The following is a 21,733-nucleotide window of genomic DNA, read 5'->3' on the forward strand; positions in this document are numbered from 1 at the left end:
CCGACGGGGCGCCCGACGGGGCGTCCGAGGACAAGGGCAAGGACGAGGAGCCCGAGGGCGAGCCCCAGCCGCCGGCCCTGCCCCCGCTGCCGCGGCCGCTGCCCGAGCACATCACGGAGGAGGAGGTGGAGGGCGAGAGCCTGGACCTCTGCCTGCAGCAGCTCTACAAGTAGTGAGTGCCGGGTCCCCTTCTCCGTCCCCCCGGGGCTGGTGCTTTAAGACCCCCCTGGACAAAGCCTCACTCGGGATGGGATGGGATGGGATGTCCTCCCCTTCCCACCTGCCTAGAACACCCCCTCCCAGGGTTTGCCGGAGAGGTTTCCGCTGCCCCCACCAAGCGGCGTGTGCGCCCCTTTCCGTCACGCCAAAAGCTGTCCCTAACGTAGGGTCATATTTCCAAAAAAGGGGGGGGGGGGCAGGAAAAAAAGACATTGCGTGCTCGAGTCAAATCCGACGCCTCGACGGGACTGCGACAGCTCTGAAGGGACACCGCCGGAGGTAAGCACCAGCTAGGTGGGACGCCGGGGAAGGTCTCGGCCAGGCACCCGAAGCCTCTTTCAGGTGGCATGCGGCTGGCGAACGACACGTCAGAGCGGAGCGTTTTCCACCCGCAGGCGGAGGGCTTCGTCCTGGGAACGCGCGCGGGGATGAGTAACTTCAGGCGTGCGCGCGGGTGAAATGACTCTCACCCCTTGGTGGGCACGAGAGCGTTAGCATACAAAACCATGCCGACGTGAAAGTTGAAACAAGGCGAGAGGTTGTTTGCAAGGGCGAATCTCTTTCCTGTCACTGTCACTGTCTGGTGGCAGAGTGAGGAGCGTGCATTAGGTGCAGTATGCGGAGTACGCACAAGCGAAGGGCAGGTTTGAGTTATTTCCGGCTCTTTTTTTAATTCGTGAGGGCAGGAAGAAGGTCCTGCCACTGATGAACGCAGCACGACAACTCGGCACTACTCCGCACCACAGCATCAGGAGTTCCCGTCCCGGATATTTTTTCAGCTGATTTCCTTCCTTAAGATTTCCGCTTCTTAGTGTCTTTCTAGAGACACCGTATGTTTGAAAAAAATTAGATTACAATCTTTCTAGCGGGCTAAACGCTGCAAAATGTGTCATCTTCGCTTTCTGAATGATACGCAACACTTAAAGTGGGCAAGAGAAGACCAGGCCAAGAGGGAGAGAAGCTACTGGGAATAACTTTTGGGGAATATGTATTGGCATGGTAACCTTAGAAGTCATCCTCCGTTTGGAGAGTCACTTGTGTAACACTGATTCAATAGAAATACATATTTTAACAATAGAGGAATAAATGTACTAAGGGCCGTATCCTGCTCACAATGCATGTATTATAAAAGCAAAATTAAGGGTGTTCATGCAGTGGATAGACATATCGGGTGAGGAAAGGAAGAGGTGACAGACCTGTGCCCAAACTTGATAGCAAAGATCCCATTGACTTCAGTGATGCAGGATCAGGCTCCTGAAGAATGATCTTATGCTCTTCAGAAAGATCCTGTGTCACACTTCAAGTACAAACCCTAGTCTGATTCTTGGATAAAAAAAACACAGGCAGTGATAAGGGGAGGATCAGGACTCTAATAGCAGAGAAATTAGAGGGATGCTGGTTATCTAGAAATCATATTTTGTCAGTACAATAATAGCAAAAGATATATTGCTCTTCTTATTGAGGATTAAAAATGAAAGAAATTAGAAATAAAATTTGTGTATCCCTCTACGTGCTTCATTTACCTTTTGCATTTCTCTCAGTTTGGACAATAATCATTGTTACAGTCGATTTCACTTGTGTTTGCATTCAGTTTCATGTTTGTGATGCTACCGTGTCTTGGTTTTAAAAGTTTATTTAAAAACAAGTTATATTTTTTAATTAAAAATAAACAGAAACATTTCCTAAGCACCAGGCTTTGTAAAAGCAGGTTTTTGCAAAATCTAAATTATTATGCCCTGTTTAAGTTGACATTGTCCCCTTTGTGTCTCAGCTAAAGAACCAGTAACCAAAAGGGTATTTTTAGAAATGGAAAAAAAAAATTACTTGTAATTTGGAATTTGAAAGGGGAAATGTAGGCATTGTCCATTTAGGCTCTTTTGAGAAGACACTGAATGAATGCAGCTCGGGAATGGTAAAAGGATCCTGTCAGAACAATTTAGACTCCATGTTTAGGAATTACAAAAGCAAAGTTTTAGAAAATGCCAGTAAACATGTAGACTTGTTTTTAAAGAGTGCATTTTTTCTCCACAGTTAACTAATCCTATGCAATATTTGCAATCCAGACATTGCAGCATGAAGTAAATGCTCTCAGCATGAAGTAAATGCTCTCAGAACCAGAAAGTCAGTCAAATTTAGCCTCTTTTTGGCTAAGAGTTGGACTGAGTGAAATGCAGACAGTAAATACACATCATAAGCAGTGACTTTTAAACTAAAAATTTACATTTTTTTTCAGTTTTAATAGTTACATGAAAAGTCATTCTTTTATGACATGGTTTTTCATCCAATATAGTCTCTTAAAAATAAGTTGACTTAAAAGGAACATTTTAAAAAAGATGTGCCTGTTGTACATGGTGACAGCTATGTCTTTCTTATACTGTAGATATAGTTCCCTCTTGCTTATTTTACAGAACAGATGTTGATTTTTTGTGTTGCTTTATCAACAAGTGTTTTTGATCTTAAAACTATTAGTCATTCCAAAATAGTTACAACATTACAAGTTCGATAAATATTTAAATCTCTACATTCTTTATTCCATTACATTTTATGATCAATCAAGACATTTTACTCTTTGTTATGGCTTCCCTAGTCTTCATGCTGTTGTTCTTAGCTAAGATGCCTCTCTTTTTTTTTTAAAACGAGCCTCTGCCTCTAATGTAGTATGAAATACAACCACAGTACTTACCCATCTCTAAATACTGCATTCAGCAGAAGGACTTGACAAAGAAGAACCATCATCCTGTTCTTAAATTGTGGCTCAGTTCATCTTCTTGCATTTGGTTTTGTAGTAGGAACAATTACAATGTTAGCATATATTTATAATAAATGGAGTCTGTGGGTGTCAATTGTTTCTGCTTTGGGAGTCACCCATTATTAAAGTATTGGGCTGAGATTAAAGTAATGGACCATTCATTTCTGTTCCCAGCTCTGTCACTGATTTGCTATACGACCCTTCTACACCTCAGTTTACTTCAGCACTCTATGAATCAAATGAGAGTTTGGAGCTCTCTAACTATATTAAGTCTGACTCGGGTCCCCTAAAGGCTTTACAGTTGTACTTTAAGGAAGGTTGTGGGGACAGGTACTGCCAGGCACGGCTCCATTTGGAGAACAGTAACAGGGTAGTCCTACTAAAGCAGTAGTAGGCCCCAGAACTGGCATGGAAGTATAGCATCTCTGCATGGATAGCTTTATACCGCAGGGATTACTTTCACACCTGCAGGATTTTAGCACCAGAACTCCTCAATCCTTCTGCATGAGGATGTTTCAAAGCCTCAGGCAGAAATTGTGAAGGGACCTTCAAGTGTTATTAACTGTGGCATCTTCTTTTTTATGAGAGATCATTTGTACCTGCTAATGCAACTTGGTTTCCAGCTTCAATGATAATAGCATTGTGGTTTCCCATAATGTTTCAGAAATGGGCATATCTCATTAACTTGAGTCTGAAACTGATTGTCATCTGCAGATAGGTGGTACTTAGTGATGATCATTTTCAAAACAATCAAAGGGATGCTTGAAGGGCTGTTGCTTCCCAGGTACATTTACTTTTTAAAAAAGAGATTAAGCAGATTTTTACAGACTGTTTAGATGATATTATAAAATTTGACCCCAGGAGTTTTGACACATCTGCAACAGATCAATTCACGATGGGGATAATCTCTCTGTTCTGTAGGCCAATGATTTGGAAACTTGGGCCGTTGGTTGTTTAAAATCACAGACTCTACATTTTTCTTAAACTTGTAAATTAAAATAAATTGTTTGCCCGATACAATGAGAGACTTTTCTAGGTTGCTTTTGACATATCCCCAGTTCAGTTTTCTTTCTTTTTTAAAATTAAAGCAAGTCTTACAAAAATCTGTTGGGTTTTTTTTTATTTAATCAGAACAAGGTATACTTTGACAAACAGGAGCATCAGATTAAAATGAATCATTGAAAAGGCAAATTTTTGTAGTGGTTTAACAGTGTTGGGTGGGAGGCATGATGGAAATGATGCTTGTTAAGTCACTGAAGTGCATCTGCGAATCTCACCAATACAAAACTGCTCGCAAGAATAACATCTTGATTACAGGGCTCTTTCCCCAACAAAGGTTTCTGATAATACAGAAAACATAAGGAATGAACTATGCACAGTTTTTGACAGTTATCTTTTTATATCCTTAAATATCGAGGCCCTGTTATTCCCCTTGAGGTTAATGGGATTTTGCATGTGCATCAACTGAAAAAATAGGCCCATAACAATATAGTCTCTTAAAATCTCACATAACCACCATTAACACTAATTGGAGTTATCCAGAGAGAAAGCATGTGCGCATATGGATTTTATTTAAATCCATCAGCCATCCTTTGTTAGGCAGTTATGAAGCAGCTAAAAAATGTTTGGTTAACTGAAGAGGCTGGCTCCATTGAGCAGTCAGATTTTTTTTTTTACTCCCTCTGGTGAATGTGAGAATGACACCCAGGCTCGGGGTCATTAAAAATTTGTTAGCAAACTTTTTTGTTAGCAAATTTGTTAGCAAAATTTTTACCCAGAAATGTAGGCGCAACCCAGGTAACTGTATTCTTTGCAGATTCATGTAGATGTAGTATAGTTCCTCTCCTAAACTATTATGTAGCTTTTCTGTGCTGTTAAAAGCAAATGCTTCATATCATCTCAGAGGCAGCCGCATTACAATAGTGAATGAATTGATTACTCATATTGCCCTCTTCTTTTGAGGGGTTAATTAGAATGCTTTGAGGTTCTTGGACCAAATACTTTCCAGAAGTGTATCATATTTGTGTTTCTATTATGTAAAAACTATAAATCCTGTGAAAGATTCCATGTGCATTAAATTCTTTTTTCTTCCCAAACTATTTTTATTTTAAACATCTTGATTATACTTGCCCTCTTCAACACTGAGAGCATTTCCCCACCTATGCTTTGAAGAAGTAATAGGCCATTTAATTGTGATTCTTAAGAGGGATTTTATTTAATTTTTTTTCTTGAACCTAAGGTTAAACCTCTAGAGTGCTTTACTGTGTATTAATAGGTCCTGTAATGACTGTTCTGTTATTGGAGTGTGCTTGCTTTCATACTGTTATTTTGCCAAACTGCTCACATGATCACACTAAAAGCAAAAGCAGCAGAGGCTTTTGTACATGGGAATAAATGGTATTCCTAGTATCTATCCTGGATGTCAGTGAGAAATAATCTCTTGCTTTTCCATGTCACCTTTTCTCTTTGGGTTGTTCTGTACATGTTTGCTTTGTGTTTTTTCTCCTTGCCAATACATTCCCTGGCCAAGAGAGATGTGTCAAAAATTGGATGAAACAGAATTAGAGTTCTGAAACAGCAGATGCTCTTTGAGCCATGTTACCGTCTGTCTTATGCAATGCAATCACAATTATGTAATATGACTGGTTATAAAAATAATGTGGGTCCCAGGACAATAAACAGGTCTGACTACAAACTGGCAATCCACGACACATTACTAAAATATAACTGATCAGTGCTGAATGTTATAATGGAGTAGTTTGCCTCTAGTTACCGTTTAACTAAAATTGGCTACTATACAAACATTTTAATGTCTTTAATATTACAACATATTTGGTGATTATATAAAATGAACGCAGACTGCATGCTAATTGTACAAAAATATTTCTGCTACTCCTCTTCTTACTTCATTAGGAAGAAAAAACTGTACTCAACTTTAATAAGGAATTTTGTAGGGAAGTAAACATCAGAGTCATACATTAGAACTGCAAGGGAAAAAGCTGCCCAGGGTACTTCAATAATTAATATTGGAGTTGAAAAAGTTAACTAGATTGCAGGATTAACACTGTTTTTGTTTATACTGGATGGAAAGCATAGCTGCAGGCAACTAATGACTGAACTACTTAATGTTTTCAAGCTCTGGCACTGCTCATCAGTTCTAAACTTTGCATGCAATCAGTTGGAAAGTTTCAAGATTTCCAATATACAGCAGGACTGAAAAGCTGACTGGTAAAATTGTGTTTGCTTTTATCTCCTCTGCCACCCTGATCATAGGAGAAACCTGCTTGAACCCAGACAACACAGAGCTGGGAAGCATCTGTACTTCTTGCAGACTTGTATCCAGAAAGGGAAATGTGCTGTAGACTGGATAAAACAGTGGTCAAACCTCAAGAAATTAAAAATAGGAATAGTGAGATCTAGTTCTGTATTCTAAAGCTAGCTTTTTGACCTTTTTTTTCCTCTAAGGAATGATCCAATAAGAAGTCTCTCTCAGTACCACAGTCTTTTTTTCCTGCAAGTTGAGCTTTTACTATGTACTTTACAATAAATAACTTAAGCATTTAATTCTAGAACATCGTCTTTTGTAGGCTGTCTACTCCCAAAGTGATTTAACTAAAAATAAAAGCAATAGAGGAAAATAAGAATTGGCGTCTTACTTCCTTGGCACCATCTCTTGGGTTGTTCCTGTTCCCTCAAGCTAAGCTTTTCTCATTGAGGTACAAACCTGAAGTAAGAGTGGCAAGTGGCCCTTAACTGTAGTGTTATGAATACTGTGCAGTATGATTTATATTATTTTTCAGCTCCAGGGAAGGTTTGTTCCTCTCACTTTCAATCCTGACTCAAGGTGATAAATGGCCAGAAAATGGTCTAGTCTGGTATTTAATGAAAAATTACATTTTTTTTCTTTTCTTATTCTGTTTCCCAATAGGGGAAATGGTAGGTGACTATGATTGATCTGTCCAAGAGTATCGTATTTGCATGTAAGGAGGGTATTAAATTACTAATTTATTTGGGATCAAAGGTCTTTCATCCATACCATCTTTTTAATTGGATAATGTTGATACAGTCCTTAATTTCAGTTGTACTTAACTGCAGTTTCTTTTATTTTTTTGACAAGATATATTCTACTTACAAATGTTATGCCTTTCATATGAGCTGAAAATTGGGAGGGAGAAGTGAAAAATGATCATCATTTGATTTGAGAAAGGAAAATTAAAATGTGTTACAAACTGCAAACTTAAGTTCAGTTCCCATTGAACTCTGTAGAAAACTTGCCATTTTCTTCAATGGGAACACAATTAGATAAATTGTTTGCAACTGTCTGAAACAAAGAGGTTCAAATCCTACATCCTGGGTGCAAATAAAAGCATATGGTTGGAATTTTAAGTAGCATTATTGATTAACAGCTCTGATCACCTTTCTGTTTGTATTGTAGTAGGGCCTAGAGGCTCCAACCATCTAGGTCCCATTGTGTTAGAGGCTGCCCTGAACACAAGAAAAAGATAGTTTGTGTTCCAAAGAGCATACAGAGTCATCTTTGTTCTGCTGTCTGTTGAGATGGACATATCCAAGTACAATATAAAAGTGTTTGTACTGGCCAAAATGGGCAAGTCAGGAGATCTACATTTTTAAAGATTCATCAAGACATACTGTTGTTTTATGAATAGATATGTCTGCTATTTATGGAGCAGTGGGTTTTTCACTTGACTAATTCCATCCCACATCCTTGAACAGTTTGGCTATTTCTCTGTTGTCTACACAGAGAAGAAAAAAGAATAAACAAACAGACCTAGCCATTAGAAGATGAATTTGTTAGAATTTTTCCAAAGTATGTTTGTTAAATCATAGAAATGAGGAAGTTCTAAAATATCTGCAACAGAACAAGAAGTCTCCAGATGACTGCTTATCATTTCCAGACTCACATGGAACACAGGGAGTTTGGTGGTGTGGTCCCTGATGGAAAGAATTACGAGTAGAAATACAAAGCTGTGTCACAACTTAACTTTCTGCCATAAGTTGTAGGAACCAACATTTCAACTGTTATGGAAAATGTATTTTAGAGTTTCAACAAGCAGAAATATTATGCTGTGCTAGGAATACAGAAGAGATGTCTCCATAAGCAATGAGTTTAGGGATAAATAGAAGTAGTGATTACCTCAGATTGTTTTCCAGAGGGCATGTCTACATGGGTCCTTTAATGCGTAGTAGCCTATTTTACTGCACATTAAAAGCAGCATGTAAAAAACTGCGATTATGCTAATGCACAGTAAAGTAGGCTACTGCGCATTAAGCATCACTTAAAAATCATGCACATTTGTTACTGTGCATTAAGGCAGCCCAATGCACATTCCTTTAGTACCTTACATTGGAGGTACTAAATTTAATGCACATTAGAAAAAGCACCTTAATACACATGTAGACATGCCAAGAGAGGACCATAACATTTTAGGTTTAAAGGTAAGAAGGCATACTATCTCATTTGACCTCCATTGAGTCAAAAGTGAAGAGCTGCCTTCTGTTACTCTCCCAAAGTAAAACATATTGGTTAAAACAGCCAGTCATTCTTCTGTGTTTTCTTAAGCTTTGTCCAACCCTTTGGGCTAGGGAAGCTCAATAAAGAGGAACCACTTCTATCTCCATGGAGGGTCACATATTACCAGTTACTGTACACCTGTACCCTCTTCACTGCAGTCTATGGAGAGAAGAAAGGGTAACATTTTAAAGAAAGGTTGGCCCAAAATGTACCACTACACTTGTTGGTCAAAGGAGGACTGAGTCTGTAATAACTAATCTATTCCTCATCCCTGGTACATTGTTCATCAAAAAATAAATTTTAAGTGTTTTGATCCTGTCTCATTAGTGTTAACCTTTCTCCATTCAACTGATCATAAATGACCCAAGTGATCATTTAGAATATTGATGATCTCGGAAATCACATTATATATTAGCTTCAGAATAACACTTTTGGATATCAGTATATATGTTATCATCTCCCGCAAAATGGAGTCAGATGAGCTCAGTTCCACTTTTTCTTAATAAACTTGGTAAAATAGACATTCTGCATCAATAAATGTGCTGACATATGTTGCACTTTTTGTAAAGGAGTTAAGTGGAAAACATAAAGCAAACCACAAATTCAGTTCTAAATCTGTCCCCTGGGATTAGAGACCTGATTTTTATGGATTAGGTATTGATCTCTAAAGGACTATTGAATGGCCTAAAATACTTTCTGGCCTCATCTACATGAGCAGCGGTCTATGCAGTTGTCACTGTGCATTCAGTTAGTACTTGCATAACCAAGTACTAAATGACTGCTCAGTAACTGGCGTTACGGCGCAGTTGCATCCCTGCACGTTTTTTTTTAGATGCTACTGTACAGTAGCAACAAATTACTGTGCAGTAGCATCTCGTCTAGACACGTTCTCTGACAACAAAAACAGCTCTGTATTAGGAGGAAGCCTAACATAAGAAATACATTTTTAATTGTGGAAGGCCAGAACTATGCAACAGAATATATAAGCATGAAATAAGTTTGGGTTTTTGTATAGTATTAAATATAATTGAAAATTTAGCATAAAATGCATTTTTTGTTGTTTTTTTAACTGATTTCTGATCAGATTTATTTGAGAAAAATGTTCTTATATGAGAGTAAAATTAATCAGTCTGATTGTTAGTTATTTTATTCCTGAATATCTGGTTTTGTGTAAAATGTATTTGAAACTGTCCATAACTGTAAATAGTTTGCTTCAGAAAACTAATGAAGCAACGTAGTTTCTGCCTGCATGCTGCTGATGTATTGTTGTGCTGTGTTTTAGCAGTTATTCATGTACTCATAGCTAAAGAAATGTAATAAAGGTATAAAATTAAATTAAATTGTTTAGCTTTACAATAGTTTGCTTTTTTTAGCTATTTTAGATAATCAGATCCCGATCAGCTACCTTACTTATAACTTACCCACTTTAACTTCAGTTCTGTTTGGTTCTGCTAAATGCCTGAAGACAGTCTAACCCTCCACATGAGAAACAGTACATAGAAGCTTTGTGTGTGTGTGCGCACGCATGCACATGCACAAAAAAAAAGCAAAATTTGCGAAGGGAAAAAGCTAAATATTGTACATTTTTAATTGTTGTTTTATGTGTGAATCCTGACCACTTATGGTTTTGGAGGCCATTCTTGCAATAATTCTTGAGTTTCTGAAAACCGTTGGATCCTTTGTCTATGTAATCTTTATTTGCGACCTTGGTAGAGGTATAGGGATGAGCATACATTAGACAAACATGAAATGAAAAGCATTTTCCACCTGACACCTAAAAACTCTGTTATTTAGAATATTAAAGTTAGTTTGAAGATACTGTAGATTTGATCCCAGCAACTTGTGACATTTTTTTTTACTTATTTGACAAAGGAAGGTTTGACTTAGTAAACCTCTACATCACAGTTCCTGTACTTCTTTTGAAATACAGGGTTAATTCAGAATACATTTTAGAATATGGGTTTTTTTCAAATCATATCATTTTTCCTTGGCAGAAGTGGCAAGATGGAATACAAAGAACTGATAGCAACAAGTTGGTCTTAGGGGGAAACAATGGTAATCGAAGCTAACCTGTCCTTGTATCTTATTTAACACTTGTTTATTCCCAAGTATATACTTCTTTAGACACTTGAAGTTAGAAATAAAAGTGGACCAGGAAAATTCCTTAAAATTAAGAGTTTGGCTATGCTTGCTAATATTTGACATAGATAGTTTGTTTGAAACTTAAGAGAGTTGCCATTAGAGTAGATCGCACAGGAAAACATCTGCTGAGAAAATACTGAAAGGAACATAATTGCATTTAAGGAAGTGCTATTCAGCAGTCAAAACCACTATTCTTTTTTTAAATACAAAAATATGCAGGAGAAACTATCAAGAAGAGTTGAGATTAAAAAAAAAACATAAAAGGGGAAGAAAAAATAGCCTAGTAATTTGCAATAAACACACAGCACCCATAGTATTCACAATACAATAAAAACCTACAGAGTACTGAATGGCAGACAAATAACCAAACTTATAAAATCACTGAAACCTTACATTCTTGTATCCATTCATTTTCCTTTTCTCTAACTCTCATGGTTACTCTTCTGGACTGTAAAACAGACATTAAAATGTAGTGCTTTCTGGAAAGTAGCTTTCTGTACTATTGTCATGTTTGGTCCCCCCCATGAAACCCAGGTGTTTAAATGTTGGCTCTGCCGTATTACACCTACAGTTGTTTTGACTTTGTTACAAGGTGGATGTAACATCTCTGGGTTTCTCTATCACTTTATTAGTTAGGAGATCACATATTTCCTTCTCCATCTCACTCTCATATGTCTACTATGCATAGGCAGGAGCCCCTTTCAGGGATGCCAATCATGCTGCAATGCAAAACTGTTGAGGAGGACTGAGAAACAGACACAGGAATTATCCTTTTTTCTCGCTGCTTTTTGGTTTTCCAACAGCATCCTCTGGGAAGAAGGTTAGGGGCTCAGCTACCCAAGTAACCAAAACCAAGAGAGGTTGAATGTTTTCTGGAAGGACTGTTCAGCAAATGGATTAAGCCAGAAAGCAAAGACATCAGTTGGTTATTGGAGCGCATAATTTAGGACTGTTCTTTCAGATTCTATCAGGGACTCATAGGCCTCAGTCAGAGAACATAGTCCTTAGCCTTGGAGGAGAGCAGCAGCTTTGGCAGATTACCCTCTGGCACAGCTAGTGTGAGCAGAATGTCCCAAATGCCTTGCCAGCAATAAGAGCAAACAAAGCCTTTCAGTGGTGTAAATAGAAGCAATGCCATTCTGCTATGTCTGTGGCCAGCTAGCACATAGACAAAGCATTGTCCAAAAGGTGGTAAATCAGTCAGTGTCTGAATGTGCAGAATGAAACCTATTTTCTAAAAGGTTTCTTTTAAAATGGAAATGTGTTTCTGCAAGCTAAAGAGGATGGAAACTAGACTTGTTAAAATGAGGTAATAATTGACAGAATAAGATCACTTATGGTAAATGGTAATTAAAGTCCATGTAAATAGATGAAAATAATGTATCCAGTAATGCAGATAGAATACAGGAATTCGCAACTTATTGGGATGGGTTTTGTAATTCAAATCAGGGTCTTGCCATATTTGAGAATTCAGGTGCAGAAAAATCTAAGCTGGAGGAATCTATTGCTAATTGCAATTGGTATGAAGCAACTGATAAAACCTGAAAAACATAATTCTTCAGAGTTGTAAAAGGGTTCTCATGAAGGTAGTCAGAAGGCAGGAAAGGGCAAATCAGTTAGACATTGTAGGAGAAGTAGTATCTTAATGTCAGATGCAAAGAAATAATGCACATACCTAAAATATCTACATCGGTAATTCCCAAACTTTTTAGGCTTGAGGCACCCCAGTTCAACTCAAAACACCCCTTCGAAAATGCCATCTGTTTGTTATTTTTCTGTAGTAAAAAACAAGTGTGAACTGAGCAAAGAACTCAGAAAGACCGCAAGTCAGAGTGGTTTTAACACTATGGATTTCTATTTGAAATCTCTGGGTTTATCTTGTGAATCATGATTGTTGCACACCTAACAGTACTAACAATGTGTGGCACCCCATGGCACCCTTGAAAGAATCTCAAGGCTCTCTCACTGAGAATCATTGATCTATATTCTGTTGAAGTGCACACATGAACAATATGAGCTGCACCTGCACTTTGTTTTTTAATTTCTCCTTGTTCTTGTCAGTACAGTTCCATCTACAGAAATACTAGTGAATGTTGGCTGTCTTCTAGTTGGATTCAGAGATCTGGATGATGTTAAAACATATTTTAAGTGGTTGGCTCAAAATATCTGTCCCACTGTTGCCCAGCTGAGGTTGAGAAATCACACAAGTGTAGATAAGGTTATATATGGCTCAATTCTGCATTCTTTACATGCCAAGAGTTTCCAGCTGAAGTCAAGAGAAGTTTTGACTGAATAAGGAACTCTCTGAGTCTGGCTTCTAGAATCATGTTACTTGCCCGTCAGGGAATAAACTAGCATTTCTGTGACTTCATAAGCTCTTGTGCTTCAGTAGTGTATTCATTCTTTAGCAAAAAGTTGGTTTCATTTTGAGTACTAAAGAAAGCAGAATGATTGGCTATCCTTTTCTTTTCTGTAAATAAGAAAGGCCAAGAGCATAAGACAGAACCGAAGGACTAAGGCCATTTACCATCAAGTAAAAGAGCAATTACATTTTGACTTAAGACCTATTGGAAAGGAAATGCATCAATTTGAGGTGACTAAACCAAGTTACTTATTTAGCCGTAGGATCAGTTGCTCCTTTGTGTCAAAAACATTATTAAATCCTGAGAAAAAATAGAAGAAAGCAGTAAGGCCCAGAGATCCTGAGCAAATTAGAATTAAAGACATTTTAGCATACCAAGTCATGACAGGTAACCCCCAATAGATGGTAAGCTAAGTGTTTGTGTTGACTTTGAGATAATGAATGCTTTAGCTAGTGATTGAGGAACTGATTAAGAAAGTAGGAACAGCCAAGCTAATTTCTATCTTCTGGTAGACAGAAGGAAATTAGGAGATTTTATTGGAGTGTTCTTATAATGATAATGGGCCTTTAGGAACAGAATACAAATGGTAGCTACAATATAGGTAGATGTGTCCTTTTTAAAAATAACAGCATTTAGCACATAAAGAGTCTCATGTGAATTTTCAATGAGAGCAAAATAAAGCAACATGTTAAGTAACTTTTATTGCAGTATTTGCTTGTTGTGTTTGCATTTAACAGAGAAATTATTTTAGATGTGAAATACAGACACGTATAATTTAGTGCTGATGCCCAAAAACTAAAGCTAAAGAATGAGTTGCTTTGTTTGTAGGTATATTATGCCTTTGATACGTTAAGGGGAAGAACTTTGGAGAGAAATATGCAGAAGAAAGTCATTTAGGTAATATGGCCAACCCAGATGTTAAAAAGTTATGAGTCAGCCTCAAAAAAATGGTAAGTTTGGTTGAGTATGGAACAATTTTTTTTAAACTGGGAATTTTTTTCTTTAGTTACCTGGTTTTTGAGTCTTTAGGATGCATTCAGGTTATACTTTCAAGTTTTGCTCTGTACCCACAGGGCTGGAAATTTGCACCATGTCCAATCTGCTGTGGCAGCGTATCTTGAGTGGGACACCCATCCCCAGTGTACCCTACCCACAGCCTCCCACTCACCTCTGGAAAGACAGCAGAGAAGGTGCTCCAGGGTGTACCACTGCAGGTGCATTCAAGCATACCAGAGACTGAGATATCAAGAGTGGCCACAGGCAGACACCCTGGATCATTTCCACTGGTGTATTTCCAGGTTTGAAGGGTGGGAGTGAAAGTGAGTAGGTGAAGCATGTTTGGGGCAATCCCTGTGGAGGCACACTGTTACCACAGTCTGGACATACCCTGATTTGCTTCAGTGGGTCCAGAATTTCACTCGCTGTGTAGATAGCTCATGAGAAAATCTATGATGAAGTGGTGATCTTTGGATCATTCCTGAGCCAAATGTCCTAGCTTGCTGGTAGGCTGTTTGTTCAGATGAAACCGCAAATCACAGTCCATATTGCTCATATTAATCAAAACTTGTGACACTTTTCAAAAGAGTCCAAGTAAATCTCCTGTTTCAGAAAAGGCTTACTGAGCAAAGTTTGACCTGGGTAGGTACATTCTGCATACTTCGGTTTCCTATGTATTCAAAAGGACCTGCAGAGATCTGAAAAGTGAAGCTAACCCTATGTGTAAAATACCTCTTTGGTGCTTTGAGATCCTTTTTTAGTTAAAGGGCACAATAGGACTCTGAAGTGATAAAAGTTGTCATCTGCTTTGTATGCAGTGAGTCAAAAACTACCCTGCATCTTTTGTGCTGTGTGGAGTATGGTCGAAAGGAAGTGTTAGCATAGGGCAGTGGTTCTCAGCTAGGGTGCTGTGACAATATTAGCACTGTTAGGTCTGCAGCTGTCCCAGAAATTTCAAATAGGAATCCACAGTGTTCAAAACATGCTGACCTGTTGTGGTCTTGAGTTCCTTGCAATAGAAGGATTGCTCTATTATTTTTCTGTCATCAAAAGCTGTGTGAAAACTAGGAGCATTTTCTTATGGGTACCTAGAGTCTAAAAAGGTTGAGAACCACTGGCATACGGTAAGGACAGGTGGGAAGGAATGGCAAAGGAGCAGTAGCAGAAACTTGGTATTGAGTAGGATGGTACAAAAACCTCATAAAAGTCAGACTTAACCTTCACTTGAAAATAAACTATCTCAGTTACAGAGAAAGAGAGCAGGTCTTCCACACTAGTCTCAAAAGACAGAGTCCTTCATCCTTGACATCCAAATTCTGCCCTTAACCTTGTACATGGCAGTCAGTGGGCAGTTTACTCTTCCACCTATTCCTCAGAGTCTAATGTAACATCTTATAAATCAGGCACAAAAATAAAGCTCACAGGAGATACTGTAGTAACAGCATCTTTCTTTAATAACATGAGACATTCCAAGTAGGGTTGTTTCCCACAATGTGCGACAGAGAGCACCAATTAACACTTTCAGAATAAAGACAGAGTGAGAAAATAGTTGACTATATGTGCATTGCCTCAAATAAATTAATAAAGCCATTCTTTGTGAGAGTCAGGCTACCTAAAACATCACATTAGCAAACATTTTATTAAAATAAATTACTAGGGAACTTACTAATTTAGTCACTGGCCTCATAACTTCCTCCCTAATGGGATGTGTTTACACATCTGAGTAGGGTGCTGATTGAACCTAATAACCTGTTCAGGTTCCCATTAAATTCTGGACAGCTAAAATCAATAAGCATGGAAAGAATCCTGTCCTCTTGGTTGTTTTTATCCTCTCTAGTAGAAAAAAATGTTGTTTGTCCCTTTTATTTCTGCAGTGAGCTGTTTAATTAGGGCACAAGTAAATTTAAAGCTCATTCAACCCTTTAAGTAAAAGTTTAACTAGGAGGGAATTGCCTCTGGTACTTAAGCTGTATCTGAATGTTCAGAAGTGCAATATCACTTAGGCTTTTGTCTTTTTGTCTGTTCTGAATTTCTCTCACAACATGAACCAGAGGATGGCCAGGTAATAGTTTCAAGTGCTATAGCCTGACCAATATTCTTTGTACTCTGTACATATACAAGTGGTTTGTTCTTCTTGAAGCTCCTTGAAGAGATAAATATATTATTCTCTCTCAGTTCCTCACAGTGTTACTTTTGTACATCCAGAGGGAAAAAGAGAGGCAAATATTATCATTCTCCCTGGGGCATTCATAGAAAAGCAGAAGTGTATGCACGCACTCATTTAGGAAAGCTACATTGATGACTCTGGTCTCAGCTCTGTTCCTCAGAGGTTGAGAAGAGAATACACCCAGTTTTGAAGGTAAAAAGCAATGGCTCTCTCAAAGCAGGGCAATCATTCTACTCCAGACTCCTCAGCCAGTCTTCACCATAAGCAAGAGAGGAGTTGGTATGTCTCAGGCCTTCAAAACTCCCAACAGGAGAGACCTAGATGCCTGACAGCTTAAAAGCTGATTTGCATACACATGATTAAAAAACCATTTCTAATTATGTCTTGTTGGATTATATTCTCAAACTGTGCCACAGCCACCCCATGATGTGACAGTAGGCTATTTACTGCACTGTTGTGACTTGTTGAAACTGAGTATGGGCTTGAAGGCGTGATGCCCAGAAAATGGTGCATAATTCCACAGGTGGCAATGTAGGAATTGTCATGCTATATCAAGTCCATCTGGTCTTGTATCCAGCCTCTGGCAGTAGCTAGGCTATGAGATTGCATCAGAAGTATGGGCTGAAAATAATTAAATGTTCCTCAGCCAAATAGCATAATGAAGACTGGACAATAGTGTGTTGGTATAAGGTGACATTGAAGCTAAAAATATGTGGACCTTGTTGAAGTCAATGGTGAAAATATAATTAAATTTATGGCTTGTGAAAGGGAGTCGTAGACTTCAAGCTCTCCATGGATTCTGGAGCATTTATATGGAGGAGTTAAAATAATGTCAGCGGAACTACTTTAGATTTCCACTGCTGACTCTAAATAGATTTACACCCCTTGGATTCCTTCGTGTATCCTATTTATAGGCGTTGTGGTGACAAACATATCTCCAAAAATGGAGTTAAACAAGATTATACATTGTCTAGATTTGTTTAATCATAAATAAAGGGTCACAACAGCCACATCTATCCTGTTTGTTACTTATTACTGTTTGCATGAATAGGTTTCATTCAAGCCCTATTGATCACAATTAAAGATTAAGATTAGAAATTGACTTTTGTTAGCTCACAGCAAGTTAATCCCAAGAATCTGTTGCTGTTGCATTGAGCTTTGCTCATGTTCTGTTAGTGGTCCTGACAGACAGGTTAGGTCAGGATTCAAAGACTAGGTACTAATATCTTAATATGACAGATAACAAGGGAATTGCTTTTTAAAGCAGCTGCTTGAGGAAGAGAAACTTGAAATAGTGAGGGGGTGGTTATAGGTAGACATGTCAGAATTGCAAGAATCTGGGATTCCCAATTTTTTAGACCACCCACTGGTAATAATGCAACAAATTATAAATACACTTACTTTTTATGACATTGTAGAGCTGTTTTATCTTCAGTCTTCATTACCTACACACAATAATCCTTCTGCCTTTAAAGCTGTGTCCTCATACCAAGTGATATCAGAAATGGGCAAAAGAGACCTCAGAGATGACACTTTTAATTATGCCGTATCCTGTTAGCTAAGGATGAGTAAATGACCAAATTCTAGTGTCAGAAGCAAGGGTTTTCTCATGATGTCTGATATTGGAGTAAATGCATAATTGGGGGAGACATTAAACAAGTATTTGGGCAACAGTTTCAGTAAGGAAGCTAGCTGAGAAGTAAGAGTGCAGTCAACTGAGCTCATTTTCTGTTGTACAACACTGAATCTGATCTCTCCACATCATTCCTAGGGCCACACTATAAAAAATCCAAATACTATTTGGTACAAGGGAGGGACATGTTGGCTAAGGACATTGGGGAAAACTGTTACTATATAAAAATGTCTGCATACAATCTCTTTACAAGGGACTTGCCTGGAATGCCCCAAATGCAGAGTAAACTCCATTTTTTTCCTAGTATGGATGTATGAACCTGTCCTCCCGGGAAAGCTATTTTTTTTTCTAAAATGAAATTACGCTACCATCAAGCCACGCATTTGTGAAGCGCACAGAGTTCTCGGGTACTGCTGCTTGATATAGGAGATCGGATCAGGGCAGTATAATGGCTGTTGAACCACTTGTGGTATCCTTACTGGGAGAGTCCAGGGAGTTTCTAGCTACATTTTGCCTTGATCCACAGAAGGACTGCAAGGGCAAATTGCTCACAATTTTTAGATGTTGAATTCAATGGTCTGTCAGCAGTTGTTCCAGGGGTTGGACTCCCCCCTCCTTAAGCTGCAGCTTAAGGAAACACAACTCCTGATTGCAAACAAATGGCAAGGATTAACACTTAATTGTAAACCAGGTTAAAATTAAGAAACAACTATTTGTGTTGTACTGTATAACCTGATTCCCTTGGCACAAAGCCACCAGACAGATTTCTGTAATGCCAACCAGATTAAGCTTTCTAGGTCTCAGAATGCTTTAACAACACCACATACACTCATCCTCTCATCTCCCTCCCCTCCCCTCGCACTGCTCCATCATTTCTTTTGGACCTAAAATATATACATATTCCATTTAATTCATCTGGGTGACATGGGAAATACATTTTTTGATAGAAAAGCGTTCTGAGTCTTCTGCTTCTGCTGGAAGTATATGGCAATATATAACAAGGTCCACAGCACATGACTAACTGTTGCATTGTAAAGGAATTCATGTCAGACTGTGGTTCCGATAATGCTTATCAAAGAGTTGCATACTACTTATCTTTCTCTGGCACAGGATTCCAGCTGCCTTTAGCAGTCAGTATATTCCTTTATCTGCAATCATTCCATGTCTGGAATTCTTGATGGTGTGCCAAATACCTTGGGTTATGTACTGTCAGAAAAGGTAAAGCCTGTGATAGGAGTCCCAAACAGGGCCAATATAGTTATTCAGCCAAGTGCTGCCATACTTCTACTATGGCACAATATAAGCCCTGACTCTTTTTTTCCTGTTTGGCAGTGTGAGATAACACAAACTGTTGTATGAACACTTAGACTAGCTGTAGGTGAAATACATTTCTGTGTCATTAAGGACTAATCTTGAGTTACTTTGACATGGTCAGCATTTTATTGTACTTAGAGTAATATCTTCCTTTTCTCTCAAAAATGTGATGATAGCTTTTATTATTGGGTTCAAAAGAATAATACTTGACCCGAGTCATGCTATTTGCCCAAATGCCTCCCAGCTCCTTCAGCTGTTTACCAAAATGCAGTTTTTCCATACAGAATTTCCCATGACAGATTTGTGTTTGGTTAAATAACCAGGTTGGTGTTTTAGCTAAAACAAACAATATTATTGTGATCAGATTAAAGATTGCTATTAGCTAAATATTGATCTTCACAAAAAAGTGTTGTTTGTTTTTCTTTGAACACTTGCAGATCCTATTAACCAAATGATGGTTGTCTGGAAGATACTAGTGGGACTGTTTTTGGGGAGTTTTTTAACCTTGAAATTGAGAAATATTCAAAGAAATGTGGGTACAAGAGAGATTTTCCTGATAAACAACTTGGCTTTGTCTCTGCCATTGTGTTTCAGTAAAAAAAGATTTCTGTTTTTGAAAGGTTGAATAGGCAACTTGAATATATTATTTGTCCTTGATGTTTCTCATCTACTAAATGTTCAATCACCTAGTTCATTTAATTAGCATAAAAGAAACTGATGAAAAGTAGTGTTTAATTTGGCACATTATATGCATCCACCCTAAATTTCTGGGGTTGGATTTTACAGAGGATGCTGTAGATTCACAACACTGTCTCCATACAGATTTTCCCCTTTTATAATGCTCTTTAAAATATATATGAAGGAACAGTAACAAAATATATTTTGGTTTATATGTGAAGAGACTAGTTTTTTTCAGTCTGCTACAGAAGGATGTGCAAGAGAAAATGTTGTTATGCTGCTTTACCTCTGAAGACAGTTGTCTATATCCTAGGTTTCTGGTAGTTGTTTCCTTTCCTAAAAGACTCTCTGTTCTTTCTTTTCCTCTTGAGTACATATCTCTTTCCTGGAGCAGTATTCTTGCTCAGTGTAGTCAGTAAAAAAATAAGAAAAAGATCCTTGCTTTGAATAAATATATTTTTGTCTAGAGCCTCTTACTTAAGTTGGCATCATTATTATCATCTTAAAAGTAACTCTATAAAAGAAAAACCCACATGAGATATCAGGCACAGTAATTATATTGGTGCATTAAAAATAATTATGCTATTGCCATAATTATTTGGAGGCTTTGGCTGAAATTTAAAAAAGATCATACAAGATAAAACATCCAGCTGCCATTTCTATGTAACTATGAAAAAGAATAATACTTAAGTGTACTTCAACTCCCAGAACATTTCTTCTCTAGAGAGCATACTATGCAGAAACAAGTATTAAACCCCAGGACCTGGATTTAGACAAGTTAGCTTAATTGACTCTTCTTCTCCTCCCTGAAATTCAGAATGTCATTCTATGAGTTGCTTCAGTTTTGTAGTGCAGAAAATAAAGAATTTCAGAAACATTTGGCTAAGTTGTCATAACTGAGATGAATACAGCTTCCTTCATGTAGGTATCAGACTCAAATGTAGCATTTGCTAGTTATTTTCACATGATAAAATCATCATTTGCAAGGCTATCTTAAAGTCTATAAATTTACTATGTGATATGATGCGGTATTGTGACACTACATCGATGGGAGTTCTTCAGGATATGAAATTTTGTTCCACAGGACAGAAGTAGGAAAATAGCACCCTGTGTCATTGGCAATTTAGCTTGTTGCCCAAACTGGTTCTTTTAATTATTAGCATAAACTTTAAAGGCTTCCTCTTACCATAGAAACAATTTTTCTGGCATAGAATTTCTCTGAAGGCACCTTGGTGGTTTACCTATAGAGGGACACTGTATTCCTGATTCAATTTGACAAGTGGTTTTGCAACCTATATTAAAATCTAATTAAACATCTCTTCAGCACACAGACAGGTGTTTACAAGATATTTGACTATAACTGGTACCTCATTTGGCAAGCTAAGCTAAAACCAGTGAAAGAGTGGCTTTAAATAATCCTGTTATTCCAGGTGGTGGTATACTCACATCAGTATGGAGACATGTTGGCAGGACTCGGAAGCTTTCGTAACCTCTGCCAATACTACGTTTCTGCTAGGCATTTAGACATTTTGGCACCTTTTCCAGTATACATCCAATATTTACAAATACTTTAAATAAGGTAAATCTATTCAACACAATGTAAAAGATAGAGGGTGCATCAACACATGCAATTAATATGACTGAATAAACTCCGGCACAATTTGAGATGAAGGAAACTAATCTGGACGTCACCACCTACACATGGGTCTAAGAGCAATAATTTACTCCCCCATTAGATAGTACTTGTGTCTGATGGGACTAGCCGACGGTGCAGTAAATTAGTCTTCACTGGCCTAACTGCTGCACATGTGTAGACGGTGACTCTTTACTGTGCAGCAAATTAGTCTACTGTGCAGTAAAGCGCACATGTAGACATGCCCAGAGTGCTGTTTTAGTAGTTGAACTTCTAGCTGTTCTCCTCCACCTGCTGCTGTAGGGA

The 21,733-nt window shown here is 38.1% G+C and overlaps 1 protein-coding gene and 1 long non-coding RNA gene across 2 annotated transcripts in view; both read left to right on the forward strand.

Moving 5' to 3' along the window:
• Positions 1–2: 2 nt before the first annotated feature.
• The window catches only part of PPM1E (protein phosphatase, Mg2+/Mn2+ dependent 1E), a gene marked incomplete at its 5' end in the record, with an annotated part of 89,196 nt that continues 67,465 nt past the window's right edge, over positions 3–21,733 (forward strand). The window contains 1 exon segment of the mRNA XM_025210863.1: positions 3–172. Within this exon segment, the coding sequence (XP_025066648.1) occupies positions 3–172 (170 nt within the window).
• LOC112551062 lies at positions 409–9,853 on the forward strand. The gene is made up of 2 exons (XR_003095192.1): positions 409–498; positions 901–9,853. It is a non-coding gene; the product is annotated as an uncharacterized LOC112551062 (long non-coding RNA).

Source organism: Alligator sinensis, unplaced genomic scaffold (assembly GCF_000455745.1).
Source record: "Alligator sinensis unplaced genomic scaffold, ASM45574v1 scaffold118_1, whole genome shotgun sequence".
NCBI lineage: Eukaryota > Metazoa > Chordata > Crocodylia > Alligatoridae > Alligator > Alligator sinensis.